This window comes from Channa argus, chromosome 11, assembly GCF_033026475.1.
Source record: "Channa argus isolate prfri chromosome 11, Channa argus male v1.0, whole genome shotgun sequence".
Lineage (NCBI taxonomy): Eukaryota > Metazoa > Chordata > Actinopteri > Anabantiformes > Channidae > Channa > Channa argus.
Genome location: NC_090207.1, coordinates 16,825,858 through 16,842,714, shown reverse-complemented (window position 1 = coordinate 16,842,714; position 16,857 = coordinate 16,825,858). Strand labels below are relative to the sequence as shown.

At 40.9% G+C, this 16,857-nt stretch overlaps 1 protein-coding gene across 5 annotated transcripts in view; it reads left to right on the top strand.

Annotated features, from left to right (window-relative positions):
* Positions 1-16,857, top strand: part of arb2a (ARB2 cotranscriptional regulator A) — a 137,136-nt gene that overhangs the window by 77,653 nt on the left and 42,626 nt on the right. For all 5 annotated transcript variants that reach the window (XM_067519827.1, XM_067519832.1, XM_067519829.1 and 2 more), the window contains one exon: positions 11,126-11,242. In XM_067519827.1, the coding sequence (XP_067375928.1) occupies positions 11,126-11,242 (117 nt within the window). The remainder of the gene's footprint in view (positions 1-11,125; positions 11,243-16,857) is intronic.

Sequence of the window (16,857 nt, the reverse complement as noted above, 5' to 3'; positions counted from 1 at the left end):
ACATGTGTACATCCATCCTCACACACACACACAAAGCAGATTACCTGGAGTCATATACAGCACTCACACACACTAACATGCACACACTCATACACACAAACACCTACTGACTCACACATGCACACTCTTAGACAAACAGCCTGAAAATGACAAGATAATCACCACATTCAAACTTACCTTCAGCTCTGGGTAAATGCCTTTCTCCGAGATAAACTAATAAATATACTGTTTTCCTTTCAAACGTTCTCCACTGAAGGCCCTAATTACCATACGCTGACAAAAAACCTGACAGAGGTGTAATAGTTAAAAAGGTAATTTGACTACAAGTAGGAGTTTGGGTGGGGAAAAGGGTCAGTGTGCCCCCACCCCCTACCCCTATCCGCCTCTCTCTTTAATGGTTTATTCACGCTTTTCGAGGACTTTTTGTATGATTGACTGACAAGGTCTGTTTCTGACATAGCATCTTCAGTAATGAGAAATAATTGACTCCCTAATCAAAAAAAGGGTTCATGGAATTCACAAACCCAACTGTAATCTTCTGTGGCATTTCCAGCAGAATTGACAGTCCTCATAGCTTCAGGCTCTATACCACTTTGATTTAATTGCTTTTTTTTTATAAGATTAATAATATACTTTATACTGAAGTGTGTGTGTGTTTAGGGGGGTGCATGTATGCTCTGTGTGTGTGCGTGCGTGTGTTTGGTTGTGTGTGTGCCCCTCATCCTTCTCTCAGGCTTTATTTTTAATCAATAATATCACTCTAGAAGCACTTACATTGGTGTACTAGTTTTTGTAAATTTTTCAATTCATTAAGCGCAATTTTGGTATGTACTCAAACACGTAGTGCTCTGGTTCTTGGGCATTATTAATTATTCATTATTAATAAAAATAACTACATTAACAAACAAACAATAATAGAAGAATAACCAAAGTAAATTGTTTTACATATAATTGTTCTTATATTTTATTGGAAATGTATCTTTACCCATTATCCTCTTAACAATATTATCAATAATAATAATTCTAATAATACATTTGTGGTTTTAACTATTTATTTATGTTACATTTCTGTGTAGTAATATAGTCATTTTCTAATTATTTCCTCACTGTTTTTGCTTTTTAAAATTTACTGCAATACAAACAATGATGCTTTATTTTTCTGTATTTATCTTTTTACTTATTTATTTGTTGTTTGCTTTTCTTAATCTTTGGAAAAAAAATTTAAAGTTAGAAAAGAAAGTGTTTTAGCTATTCAATTCAATGGAACGTTGTGATACTATTTCTGTATTTGAAATAAGTTTTTCCTTTATCTTGGACGTTTATTTGGCAAATTTATTGCTTTGTGTTTTCTTATACTTTACACTAGTTTTATTTTTAATCTTTTAGTCTTATTTCACTGGGTACATAACTGATAATTTTAGTGAGGGTGCCATGAGTACTGCAAAGTTCTCTCATGGTGGGGCAAATTAGCATCCCTCTGCCTGTGTAGTCTGTGATATGGTCTCAACCCCTTCTCTCGCTTTATTTTCGGACTTATCATTCCTTTAGTTAAAAAGACATTTTAAATCATGGCTAGTGGCAAAGAGCAGTTAATTTCAGATTGTTATATATTTTTGTTAATTTTCGTTAGTCTTCTGTGGTTTTCCCTCCCTCACCCTCTTTTTCCTTTAAGTACACGGGGATCAAAGAGTGTGTTTTTTTATTTTTTCTATTCATTTTGAAATTCAGAACTTTCTCTTTCCTTCTTGCCCAACAGCATAAGAGATGAACAACACAAGAGATTAACAAATCTCTTGTTAACTGAGTAGAAGATGATAACTCACTTTCATTAGCACTGTTTTTTACTTCTCCTGCTTTTACCTTTTTCCTCTAACTTTTTTCAGGGGGCGTTGGCCGGGGGGCAGGGGGTGTCTATGAGCAGCTTGTCACTCAGGGATGGGTCAAGTGGCCCTGAAAGTTTAAACAAAAAAAACCCTTGAGAATCCAATCCCTGGAGCCCTGATGGGACACACAAACAGACACAGACACACACCTGATTTCCCAGTAATGTGTGGAGCAGCAGGCGACTCCAGATTTGTTGTTTTTGTTTCATTTTCCTTTTCTTCCTCCTCGCAGCTAAGGTGAAAACACTGAGATATTTGGTAGATTTTGCCATTACTATGCTCCACCTTTTCCAAACTCAGTAGCTGGGCTTGCTGTGTTGATTTGTTCAGGATGAAAGTAAATTTGTATGGAACTTCAATGAAATAAAATAAAAAATTCTTCATGATAACAATACAAGTAAAGAAAGTCGCACACTTGTTAAAATTTTGCTCCACTTCAACCTTCTCACAACAAATTTAAAGAATTAAGCAAAAATTCTACATCATAGCTTGTTGAAAAATTCGCAGTGCACCCCAATTTAGAAATTTTGGCTCGGATGCCAACTTTGGGCTCTGTTAGTACAAGGAATCAGTGTTTATCAGCGCCTAAGGCTGTGTGTGTCTGTGTGCGTGTCTCAGAAATGGACAGCAGTACCCGATGGATATTTAACACATTAGCTTTGGCAGAGCTGAGAGTGGTGTGAAAACACACTGATTTCCTAAGTGGCAATCATATCAGCCTTGCCGTCAGAAAGACAGCAAAGAGCAAACATCTGTGTGTGTGTGTGTCTGTGTGTCTGTGTGTGCGTGCACCCCCCAAAACATGCATGCAGACTGTTTCTGCACATCATTTCAACACTGACTCCATCTCAAGATTTAGACAGTAAACTTTGCTATTTAATATATTTGTCTGTGTTTTTAATTTACCAGTATTGTCTGTTTACTTAGCTTATTTAAATAATATTGTGCCTCACAATATTTCTTTCACTTTTATATAATTGATTCCTTTTTTATGTGTTGTTTTGTTCTGTGGTCTGAATTTATTCCTGCTGTTTTCTTGAATATTCATTTTTCCTAAGAACACTTTTAACTGATGTTCATCCTTTCTACTTGTGTCTTTCTATCTATGTCTTTTACCTTTGTAGCATATGATTTCGGTTTCTCAGTTTCTGTTCCTTGTTCTACATGTGCGTGCATCCTTCTCTGTCTGTCCATGCTAAACCGTGTCCTCCCAGTCAGAGTACAGGGAGCCCTTGGTTGGTGTCCGATGTCAATATTACCATGAGTTACGACAAAAGGTCTCAGCCTCCTCCTCCCACTCTTGCTAGTCCCTCTTACTTGCTCCCTCCCTCCGTCAATCCCTTTTTACCTCACCCTATCCATCCTCGTCTCCAGCCGAGAGTCACCCATCCGAAACATGTTAAAACAGGGTCATCCCCCGGTGTGCACTTAAAGCCTGTCCCTTTAACCTGCTCTGAAATACTTACGGCTATTATTATAGCTTATAAATCATTAAGAAAGTTTAATTATACGAAAATTTCATGGTGGAAATGTGCAAGCTGACACATGGGAAGGGGGATTTAATGGGCCAGCAAGTCCCAGCACCGTGAGGGAAAATATTGAGGTTAGGTTTCTATTTTACAGCATTGCCGGAGGGTTGGGAGACTTGGAGAAAGACAAGACAAGCACTTTCAGAGTGAGAGAGGAAGAGAAATGGCGAGTGCACATGATGAGGCCTAAAATGTATCCAATGCGTAAATCTAACTTTTTAAGTTCACTTTATAGACCAAAGCTGTTAATATCACTAGTTGATGTGGGAATAATGAAGACATTGCGCACCATACCTTGTGTTTTTTTTTTTTTTATGAAGATGTATTCTAATTAACACAAGACTTTAATTGGTCGCCATGCCAAAATTGCACTACACGTAAAGGAATTATGCCTAATTAGAAATTACCATTTGGAGAATTTCTGTAATTGCTGTCATCAAAAAATATATGGACATCCTGAACTACTAATGTTACAAAACTTTGTCCACTTTCATAATTGTGTCAAAATCGTTTCAATGATAACATTATAAGGGTATTGTTGGTATAGCATCAGCAACTTGGGCAATGACAACCAGTCTTTATATTGTGATAAAAATGTAAATTGATCAAACTGTTGGGATATCGTTAACACTTATCAATGTGCAGATATTAATTAGAAATTAATTGAATTCTGTTGTAGTAGCTATGATGTGCTGCAATAGATCTGCTCGGTTTATCTTGTCTGATAATTTTAATGCAATGCCATTGCAATAAAAGAGGCGTCTGTTAAGTGAAAGCCAATAGGAATTCAAATGTTTCAGGAACTCATTATTATTTTATAGAATTATATGTCACCAGCAAGAAGAAAATGATTTATGTGAAAAATTACTTCTGATTACGTCCACAATAGTGAAGAGAGATTTACTAAACCATGTGCAGTAGTTTGAAGACGTAATGTAAGAAAAAAAATATACAAGCATGATTGCACATACTCGCATGCAGGAGCCATCGCCGTCATACGTTAAAACTGTCACCTAACCTCATCTCGAGGAAACAAAATTCATTATTTTGAGTGAAGAACTGTTCAGTTCTATGTTCTTCCCTCTCTCCATTATATCATCTCTGCCCTCGCTCTTTCCCTCCATCCTCGCTTCCCCTCTTCCTCTTGTTTTCCATGCGGGCACTAGCGGGACGTAGTGCTTGCAGTCGGCAGGTTTCCTGGCACGCCGCTCCTCATCCTCTGCCTTTTGTTTCCACCACTGGAGCCATTCTCCACTTCTGCTGTGTCAGTAAATATTTATTGGCCTTCCTTTTCCTCATCACCTCACTGATGCTGGTGTGTATCTGTCCAGGGGTGTGCAAGTTTGTCTGTATGTATATGTGTGTGTGTGATTTGCATGTTTATAAACACACACACACATACTTACACACACAAAAAGACACAATCCGGCCCAGCACGTACACATACAAACACCGGCTCCCACTACCCTGTGTCCGGTGCTGTCACTCGCACAACTCAGCAATATCCTCTCCTCACCTTTTTGAAATATCACCATGGCTCTCCACTTGCCATCCTCCCTTTATCTCTCTCTCTCATGTTCTGTCTATCGTGCATGTGGCAAACAGTCGTGAGAGGAAAGAGGAAAGAAAGGAGGAAGTTATTGCAGTTTTCTCCTGCTCTCCCCTCTCTCTCTTTACCCTCGCCACGACCAGAGTTCATGCACTGGAGAGTCAGAAGGGACAAAACCCTCTGAGTAAATGCATGTGACCTCAGTAAACAAAACCTCTGCGCACTGCAGAAACACTGAAGGATGCACACACACAAATACACTCTCTCGTGCTCCCTGGGGCCCTGTGGCCTCGTGCAAGAGAGGGCTTCCTTCCTGCGGTTAAGACAAAGGAAACTGGGGTCCGACAGGGGACCTGGGACCGCTGCATCAAAGCCACAGGAAGCACTGGTGTTGTCTCTTCCTGTGGAGAGTGTCGGAGCATGGTGGGGCAGCTGCCTGTGTTTTCACAGTCAGGGACGAACATGAATGTGTTTTGTATGTGTGTCAAAGACAAGGTAGGTAGAGTAGCTGAACATGCGGCACTCCCACTCCTGTCCACCCTTCCATGACCTGAGATCAGTTCCTACTAACATTACACACAGACATCATCCCTGTGGTGGATTTCCCAGTCAATAAAATGCCAAATCCAGATGAAGATCATCAACTTAACTACTGTTTATCTTTAAGTCTTTTGTCCTTGTTGATTTTTGATAGACAAAAATCACCGCCAGAGCATCAATCAGCGTTCGTGTTTATTTTCCCAGCGCTTGCCACTGTCTTTGCAGACTCTGCACATGCTTGCAATGTGTACATGTCTGTTTGTGTTTGTGCTCCTGTTCCAATGTTGGCGTGTAGGGATTTATGGGGGTGTATGTGTTAGTGTGTCTTCGCCATGTGTTTTCCAACCTTCCGGTGTGCACCCGCATACATGTTTGTTTGTTTTTTCTGTGTTCGCCCTGGCTTCTCTGATGCTCTCCTCTTACTCTCTGGCAGCAACAGGACAGTTAATCAATCAAATATTTAAGCAGTGCTTCAGTGCTCAGTGGGTAGTCCTAGATTATCTGTGGCTGTTGGCAGTGCATAGCGCAGCCACATTATAAGCCTTGTCTCTGACTGGCATCGTCATGGGGTGTCTCTCTTTCTCTCTCTTTCTCTCTCTGTCCCTCTCTCTCCCTCTCTCCCCTCCTTCCCCTTGGCCTCTGCTCAGTCTTTGCTCACTCCCACTAACACTCTGCATTTTGTCCTCTTTTTCATTCTCACTCCTTTTCTGTCATTCTCTCCCTCTCTATCACTTGTTTTCATATCTCTTGTTTGCTGCTCTCTATTCACACTTTCTCTCTGTGTATAATTGTGTCTTTTCACATTGACTATCTGACAGTGAGCAAGGCCCCTTAAAGAGCTCTCATCTTTCTGTCTTTGCCTGTTTCTCTCTCTTCTCTCCCTGTGCATTCTTTCTAGGGATAAGTCTGCCCGTCTCCCCACGGGGATCTTCATTGTGGATTACCATTCAGTTTTTGCCCAATTATCTAGTGGCTTTCGCTGCCTTTGACACATAATTATCAAAGGCCTAAATAATTGTCTTTATTATTGCCGGTGTTTAGATGTAGCGTCAGTGGAGCAGTTGCGAGCAAGGGAGCGTCACGGGGAGAGGAAAGAAATGAAGTATTTATCTCGACCAGAGATTAGCTTAGCATGCTGTTAAATGATGTCTCAATGCTTATTTCAACTCCCTGTCTAGATAAATAATCATGATTAATATGTCCTCCTTCATACATACACCCCAAATTTACATATACACACACCTATAACATGACACATTCAATGTCAGTGGTGAAAATAAGATTATGCACAACATAAAGTCTGGCAATTAGCTGGCAGAAAGCAGCTTAAAGTGCTAAACACTGCACTTTGCTGAGGGCCATTCGGGAGGTCAGGTACGAGATATAGGGGTTATAGAAAAGCATGTGTATGTGCGCGTATGTGTATCTGTCTGTCTGTCTGCTTGAGCTCCAAATGCATGGGGTTTGGCTACTTAATAGAGCTTGTGAAAAGCCGGATGTAGTAGAGTTGTGCCAACCAGGCTATCAAAAATCTGTGATGTTTGTGTGTCTCTATAGCGACCAGGCACTGCATAAAATTTAGAAAAGAAGTGGTTTAGGAAGAAGGAAAAAAAAAAACAAGAAGGATTTTGTACTTCATCCAGAATTTAAATGTAAGTGGCGAGGGTTGAACTCGTCATCAGTTGTGACTCAGCTTTGTTACCGTACTTCAGAGGCACATAAATGTGATCTGTATTGGCACACAAATTACATCCAAGTCAGACTTGGGGGGGGGGGGGGGGGGGTTGTTTTAAAAAATCTTCCTATGTACGTACCATAGAAATTTGTTAAGAAATGTCATAAACACCTAAACTATCATCTCAATATGGACTTGCATGACATTGTCCAAAGAATAGATGACACTGATAATAAAAAAATTTCTCAAGGTGCTTTAGTGGGTAAGAAGACTGCCCTTTGAGCTAAGGAGTCAAGTAACAACCCCTGTGATGGAACACATTGTTTCCACTTAAGCTTAAGCCTCTGCTTATGTTTTAGGAAACCAGTGAAAGCCCACTTGTGACCCTGTAGTCTGATCTTGCTGTGAAGTGGGTCAAGGGAAAAGAGAATTTTCCTCATGGGGATCAATAAAACATTCATAAATGTTTTTTGTTGTGCACATCTGCCTGTCTCATCTGTAATGCTTTGTCATTTTTTACTGCCTTTTTTCCTTCTAGCACATTACCTTTGATATCATTCCATTTCCCCTTATAACTTCTCTTTCTCTTCCTCTTATACTTTTTAGCACCCCTTCCAAACCCCCACTCGAACTTTACTCTGCATATCCAGCTGCTTTAGCGCTAAAGAAAAGGCCAGCAGACCGGCGGCAAATGTCTCAACATCTGTGTGTGTGTTTTAGCTCAACAAGTATTTCCACATGTTTCTCTTCCATTTCCCCTGTCCGATACAAGACTGATCACAACAGCTGGCCTGTTTCCTTGTTAAAGCTGCAGTCTGTGGTTACATAGTGGATTAGCACATTTAACATTCGGGTGAAGATGGCTAGTGCAAACATACAGGCTAACATGGTGTAAAAATTATAACATGGTGAGTCATATGATAGGACCGCTTACATCTCTACCCACTTGGACGAATGTGGCTTTATGGTGCTAACAGGTTTGTAAGTTAACCACGAGCATCTTCTGCTTAGCAGAAGACACAGACATGTTAATTTTTCCTTTCAATGTGAATATAACCACAGTTGTCATTGTGGTTTGTGAAACATGGGACCCAGTGGTGTCAAAATCATTGAGGTTGAAGGCCACACTGCAAAGAACACTCTCTATTGGAGTCATTATTTGTCAACCTATTACCCCAACTGTTACCACAGCCAACCATATGTGTGTAGGCATTGCGGCATTGAGAGCTGTCAAAACGAGTGATTGATATAGCAAAAGTTGGGAGATGGAGATCTTTGGTCTTTAATCTTCGGGTGAGGCATTATGAGGAAACCAGATTTTGTTTGGTGAGAGTCGTTGATTTATTTCCTGTGATCATTTAAACAAATATGCGACACTGTGTGAGTATTTGAATAGCAAGTTCATAAAGAAATCTAGGCACAAAAGTTGGGTAAAGTTGTTTTTAGTTGCATTTCAAACCAATAAAATAAAGCTAAAGGTAACTTAAGCGTCACATATTTTTTTAAGTAGAATTTTCCAAAGGTTTTGTTATTAAATGTTTAAAAAACATTTTCATAAGTCATCTGTCTGCTTGTTCACTTCAGTCCAGTACTTAAGTTCTAGACGTATCCCTCTAGCAACATCAACAACCCAGCTTCACTCCCACCTTAGCAGCTGCGCCTTTTTGTTTGTACATCCCTTTATCTTTGTCTGTCTGTCATTCATTTGCTTCTCCACCAAACTAACCCTCTGTTGTGCAGTGCTCTCATATTCATTCCTACACACATATGCATACATTCATGCCTGTACCCACCGGCACACACGCATGCGCACACACACACACTTTCTTCTCTTGTTGTCTTTCTTGGCGTTCTTGTTCCATCTCTTGTTTCTGCATATCCTTTGTTATCTCCAAAGTACTTTGTTTTTAAAGTGGCACGTCAAAATGATTTAAACAAAGATAAAATTAAACAGCCTGTCAACAATGGCAGGTTGGCAACTACAGTTTGTTTGGCACCAAATTTATTAAAATTGTTTTAATATACCTGTGATATCCAATAAACCTTTTTATTTTATTTTAAGTATATCGAAACAATAGAAAATCTGAACTTAGAGGCTCGAAGGGGCATAGAGTATATGCGCGTAGGGACCATTGATCCACTTGGAAAGTTGAAAAATGTTAGGTTTTCTGCACAGGGTTCAGTGTTGTTTTTGAGTGGATTGAAGTTATGGGCTTAGCATTTTCCATGAGCAGTCAGTCCACTGTCTCCTGTTTCCTGGCCTCTGCTAGCCGCCCCTATACTCAGGGACTGGCCTGTTTGGCTAGCACCAGAAAACAGGACCTTGACTGACACTTCCAGCTTTAAAAGGTTGACTTTGCTACTCCCACGGGCCCATGCATGTAGCAGTTCTGCCAGAGGAAAGCTTTTCAACTAAGCGTGGATGAAGAGGGAGTACAGATAGGAATGTGTATCTCTGTGTGAGTTTGTACATTATTGTAGGGTTTTGTGAAAGCGAGTGACTGTATCTGTGCATACATGTGCAGTGTCTGTCTTCTTTTGTTGTCTATCTCTGCAATTATGTGCTTTTTAAAAAATTTTGTCACGCTTGTACCTTCGCTTTCGGTCTGTTCTGTCCTCCACCATAGTGAAGACGCTCTAGTGAAAGCCTTATCAGCTGGATGATGTATGAGTCCTTAGTAACTTAATAGATTCCATTTATCTCTATATACTCCCACTTTAATTTGGCTGGGCAAGGGAGGATGTATTCAAATGCCCAGTGTCAGTTTGATGTACAGCCAGCCAGAGCTGGCCTCTGTGATTGCTCTGAGTTTTAGGCTACAGATTCATAGGGTAGCCCTTGCCTATGCCCCACTATACCTTTTATTTTGTTAGACCAAAGCTTTTTTAGATTAGTACACTGTATATCCTATTGTTACATGCAAGTAACAAGTACTTCCTGACATTCCAGTATGTACTCATCTAGACATTACAACATTGTCCGAAACCAAACCTAAACCACCATCACCAATTTATGCCCACTAGAAGTCCAGGACACTGCCAAATTATTTCCCCCTTCAGATGAATCCTTGCAATTCAAAACATTATAAAGTGCATTATATGTAATTTACATCACAATTTTTAGAAAGCTGTCACAAAATCAGGCATTTTAGGTCACTACAGTCACAAAAATGTGAAAATGTAAAATTCTGGTGTAAAATTCAGTCTGTATGACCTTTGCCACATGTATAGATGACTGGGCAATCATTAAACTACTGCGATTCTACAGTCACGTCACTAAATGTATACATTGAGTAATTGTTAATTGCTATTGTTGAATGTCCTGTTCTCTTTTCTTCCCATCTTATCTTAAAGCAAAGCAGAGTGAAACGGCTCACTCCAAAGGCCTGGCTGCAGTACTCCTTGGGGTGGCACCAGTGGTGTGGGAAATCTATTGTAGTGCGGTAACAAGTCCTTTATGTGACATTTTCCTTGCCGTTGACATTCAGAGGGGAATACAGGAAGACAGGCCGGTGGACGCAACATTCTCTGTAACATGTGAAGGGAAAGGGCATTAAGAATTAGGACCAAATGTGCACAGTAAAGGACATTTGCACAAAATGTGACAAGGACAAGCTATGATGGAGCAGTTCATTTATTTTATATTTTCTAACAATAAATTATACACCATGTTGAATATATCCACTGAATACAACCCTGTGCGCTGGCCTGGTGCCATCATGTTCCAAAGACTTGCCAGACAGTGTGCGTTGGACAAGGAATCTATTGACCTAAAGACTAAAGAGAGTTCAAACATTTTTTTCTAAAGTTGTTATTATATCTCTTACTAAACAAGGTCTCTTTGTCATTCGTTTCTGTCTGAAATGCAGGGTGCCCTTCTTAACATTGATTGTGCCATTTACATCCTAGACCGTGGGATAACACAATTTCTATTTGCTTTTTGTGGCAGATGAATCAGAGGGAAATGCAGGTGAAGAACAGAGTGTGTTCTGTGGCCCTGACTGACTCTGCTCACAACATCTGGCTACAGGAGACTAGCAAAGGCACGCAGGACTGGATGCAGCAGGTGAGATAACTCCGGAAACCCTAAACATGCAAATACAAACTGAAGCCAGACAAACATGCTGTACACTGTACAGGACCCCAACTCTGAGCTCATGTACACATGTAATCATCTAAATTCTCTCAAAGTCTACCTTTCCACTTTCTCCCTACATCTACAAATGTATACCTAGCTAACAGTTAGCTTTAAAAGCATTGTTTTCCTCACATTTTTAAAAAGAAATCATCCTCCATTTTTATCTGCATATCACATCATTGAAAACATGTAACCCTTGGTGTGATTGAATGCAGCTGGGCATGCATGTAAACGTGAATGCAAGTGTATGTGCTTGTGGAAAAAGATGTGAGATGGAGTGCACGTGCACAAATGCATTTTTGTTAGCTTCATTTGCGCGCTTGCCCTTTCTGGTGTGACCTCTGTGCCATATGCAGCACCTGGGCTCACTCACTATGCACATACAGATGAGGACCAGCCAAGACCAGAGCTGCTTGAGAGCCAGAGATGCAAATGTCATGCACACACACCTTACCTTTATTTGTATTATGCCCTCTTTTATATCGCGTGCCTTTTGTTTTTGCTATTTCTGTCATCTTCCATTTCATATGTGCATGTTTTGTTTGTGTGCTCAAGTCCGCTATTTGTCTGTGAATGAGTGCATGTGATAAAGTCATGGGGATTCAAGGTTGTACTGGCTCCCTTCTCCTTGTCTAGCTTCTTCTATTTTTGATTCATCCAAGGGATGTGTGGGACACAGCATAATTGGAATGTTAAGTGATTTTCTATTTGTGATGATTAGCCATAACAATAAATCTGAAATAACCTTCTTTGTCTGGTCGAGAAAACTAGGCAGGCAAGGATTCACTTTCTCGAACTCATTAACCCACCGTCCTTTTTGTGGCGGAATTATTTTTAATAACATTTTTATACAAACAGGGGAAATGAACAAATAATGTGTCAATTGTGTATCTTGAATTTAGTATTTTATCACGTCACTACACACTGTAGCTCCTGCGCATGCGTGGCAGTGGTTATTAAAAAGCCCAGGGTCAACATTAGGACTGAGATGAATCCAAAATTTAATCCGTCCCAATCATTTATGTAAGAAACTAATGCTTTGAATGTGTAGTGGTTCAATCAAAAGGTCAGAGTCCCTTTGCGTTTTACCCAATATGATAATCCCATAGCTGATTTGAAGGCGCCTATTGTTGGCTCTTGATGTTTGCCTTTAAATAGTTGCACAATCTGAAGTGTACAAGTACATCCACTTGTTGATGCAGTGCAAAAGTAGAATCATAAATTGTTCCTTTTTAAAGGACACCTAGTATATCTATAACCCTTACACAGCTGGATCTTGAAGGTAAACAACTCTCTCTTGCACTGTACACTAAGGCACAAACACACAGAGGGCAACCCAGATGGTGCCTCAGATCACAGAGCGGTGCTAGAAGTGAACCTGGATAATGCCCTGGGTGTTGTATAAATATGGGTGCCTGTACGAATAAGTGCATCTGAGGTCGGGGCACCCCAGCAGAGCAGTGCTCTGTTCTCCTTGGACAGAGATAATTCCCTCCCTCCGGGGTTCAAGGGGTCACTGGATGGTGGGATAGAGCGATGAGAAGAGCATAGTGAAATAGACAAGATGAGATTTGGAGATCAGCAACCGCTGGGCCAGGTTATATAGACCAAATGGGTCAGATTAGGGGCACCTGACGTCATTGCTGGAGAGTAAATACAGAATGAAGGTGTGTGAAAGGAAAGATGAGAAGAAATAAGCAGTGTAGAGATAGCATAACTCATCTATTGACTCAGACTCATGGTAAGAATAGACAGAGAAATAAAGTATAAGAAATGTTCAATTATTTAAATCCCATTGACTGCTGCAGAGAGAACACAAGGTAGAGCTGTGGAAAAGAAAAACAAAAAGACAGGTAGGATATGAATGGAGTGAATACAGATGGAGGAGAGGAGATGAAGAGATGTATGTGAAGATAGATGAGTAGCATAGTGAGGAGAAGTGAGTGAGAGAGAGAAATGCGAATGATGGTGTACAGCTGGCAGCCTGTCACAGTCTCCAAGGTGTCTCCTGTCACTGTGCTGGCCTGCTGTCACACTCTAGTGGCCTGCCCAGAACGAAGACACACACACACGCACAAACATACACACATGCACAAACACACATAAAGAGTACACTGTGGTCATGAATAAACCATCCAAATACATTGAGATTATACAGCAACTGGAGAAGGTGGGGTAGAAACACACTCAGAGAAAGTGAGCAAGACTTGATACTCAGGACTACTTTCTGAGAAGTTGGGTTGCAGACTGACATGTGTGTTATATTTTAAGAGACTTGTGTGCTTTTCTGTTATTGAAATGTCTGCTTCTCCAAAGGTGATGGAATGGAGGTGATACCAATAGAATGAGTAGACTGTATGCCATTGGAAATATTTGCACACTATGCATACTTTATTTAATGTCCACATTCAGATCTATATAACATGTTCCTTGAAGAGATCAGCGTCAGATAATTGTGTAACATATTTCCTATATTCACAAGTTGTGTTCCTCTATAATGAAGGTCTGCTGATGAATAGATCAGAATAGACAAACTTGAGTTTATGGTTTGTTTTGTTAGTTTTGCTGCTTTTTAAGGCCTTGTGGGTATATACTTGTAACACATGCTTTGTTGTGGATACAGACACTTTTGTGAGATCCTTTTAGTCCTTATGATGGCTTTGTTAGATCACCCCATCATCAGCCGAGTGCAGCGTTTTGTACCCATTAATCTTTGACGGTGTGCATGCATGTCCGTTAGTTGTTCATGTAAAAGAAGCAGACTGGCTGGCAGGTGGTCTCTCTCTCTCTCTCTCTCTCTCACCCTCTCTCTCTCTCTCTCTATCTGTCTCTCTCTATCTGTCTCTCTCACACATAAAAATACAAATAACAGAAAAGGTTTTAAAGCATCTCTCTCAGGTATAGGGGTTGAACTGGCACCTGCTTGTCAGTTACACTCAGCCCATGCTGTGAGCTTGTGGGTTGGCTTTTAGAGCCAGAAAACCCTTTTTAAAACTTTGTTACTGCATAATGTGGGTATTTAGATTTAAGAGAAAGCACTGTGCAGCCATGTGTCTTGCTAGGTGTGAACTTGTGTATCCATGTGTATATATCCATAAATCCAAACACACAGAGACACACGTGCACAGAGCAGCAGACGTGGGGGGAAGAGTCAAATCTGTTTACATGTTTGCTTCTCTGTCTGCCTTTAGTTCAGTGGTGCCATTGATCGGCAGACGAGTTGCTTGACGTGATGATGCTATGCGTCAGAGGCAGCCGATGTGATGTGCCATCCTTTTGTCACATCGCCCCTCTCTAATCCCAGCCAGCAGGCCTTGCCTTTATGTGACTGCTGTTATGCCTGCGGTCTCTCACAGCACTTGGGTTGTGTGCTTGTGTGTCTAGGTGTGTGTGTTTGTGTGTCTGTGTGTGTGCGCGCATTTATGTAAGAGTCTGTGTACACATGAGTGTTGTTGCCTTGACAAATCTATTCATACTCTGGCCTCCCTGACTCCATTGGTGGTGCTGGTGGAGATGTAGGGGGAGGAAAGAGGACCTTTTGAAAGACTCCCCTCCTTTCCTTCTCTCTAGCCGCCTTCAGCCTACTGCTCCACAGCCCAGCTGACATCTTCCTCCAGACAGACTGAATGAATTAAAGGAGATACAATGAGACACTTGATGTAGCAGTCAAGGAGTCCCACTGCTTCTGTGCCGCTCAGCACCACTCTGCCCTCAAGCCCAGGCTCAGAGGAGAGCACATCTAGGGCAAAGCAAAGGATCTAAAAATACACAATATGCCACTGTTTACTAAGACTTGTCATCTTCCCCTAACACTAACCCCCCCTTTCACCTCCCCACCATTCCCCCTCATTTCTTCGCTGATCTTTCATCAACCTCTTTGGCTCCTCTCTGCTATACCCCTTCCAACTGCTAGCTCTTCTGATTGACAGAACTGAAGAAATGAAATATAGAGAAAGAGAGTATAGGGCCATTGGTAATACTACTACAGGCAGTTACAGTTTTTTTTTGATTGGACAAAAATCAATCATGCTTGAAACGCACTTTAATACGTTAAATTGTGTTTACTTATTTGTTAATATTGCAGTAATACAGTACTTTTAAAGGATTTGCACTCATAGACCTGATGGTTTCATCGTGATGTCTTGGAATGAGTTTCTATATTTGCGGCTAAGCTTAGAGTAAGTAAATTACTGTGGGACTAAAGATGATCTAATACATGTCAAGTAGACAATCAAAGAAAAAACTCACTTTGGTGTTGCTGCAGAACATTTAGAATAAAAACAACAGCTCAGAGGTGTTAAAATACTGTAAAATAAGTATATTTGGTACATGTATACATTCATGCAGAAAAACATCAACATATCTGGGAGAAAGTGTCGAGTCTGTTGGTGCGATTAGGGTAACTGGGGGGATGATGAGTTGATGAAAACTATGATGTTGTTTATATGTGTTTTTGGAGTGGCTGAAGTGGGAGAAGTTTAATATATTTGTGTTTCCAGTCCCTCCCTTTTCATTGCCTTGGGAGTCAGGGTCGCTGAGGGCAAAAATGTGCATGCATGTGTACCTTTGAGTGTGTGTGTGTGTATTTGAGACTCAAGGGTTTACAACGCAACACATCTTCTTGGGAGACCCCCCGCAATGTAATCACTGACCCACACACACAAGCACACGCAAGCATGCACAACACTGTAATGGCTGTCAAAGGGCCAGGGTGAAAGTAAACAAGGGCAGATAAGCAGTGATTCAGAAGGACGCCAGCTGCACATTCTAATCTCTTTACATTTTCTCTTTCTTCTATTGAACTTTTATCTTATCTGGGAAATGTCTTCTGCAAGCATTCCTTCTCAGCCTCCCTCTTTCCCTCTCTCCCTTTTCACTTGTTTTTTTACTAACCTGACAAGCTGCAGCATACCAATCCACATTGCACAGTCGAAAGGGAAAACACACTTTGATACGTTGTCATCTGCCGACCCAGGGAATGAAAACTCTAACCAGGGGAAAAGTATGATGTTTTGTTGAAAGGAATTGATACAGTATTTTAAATGTGCATGAAGTTTAGCCATAATATGTTTGAAATAACGTACTAGTTAAAAGAGGAAGCACACCACAGACAGGAAGATGAAGACAGCAAAAACTGGATAAAGAGGTCTTCTCCTCTTTCTGACACTAGAGTTGTCAACCACAGGGGCTTTGAGAGGACTAGGGGTGTTTGCAGGGGGTTATGGGTCAGCAAGCTGGGCAGACACCCTCCCCCAGGGTGCCCACTGATCCACCATGGTAGAAGGCCTCAGCTCTCCACCACAAACAAACGCCAAGCTGTCTGAGCAACATGTCACAGAGGTTTTAATTGCATGTTCCTGTCTCTCTCTTTTTTTTTCCCTCGCCTTGCTCAGCTATACACACACAGTTGCTGTCTCTCCACTTGTCCTCAACACCTGTCCTCCTTTTCTTTGTCTCCTTTGCCTCCCCATTTTCATTCCCTTCTCCCTTTCTTTTTGCATATTTTTTCTTTTGATTTGTTTTTAACATCCATTTCAATCTAA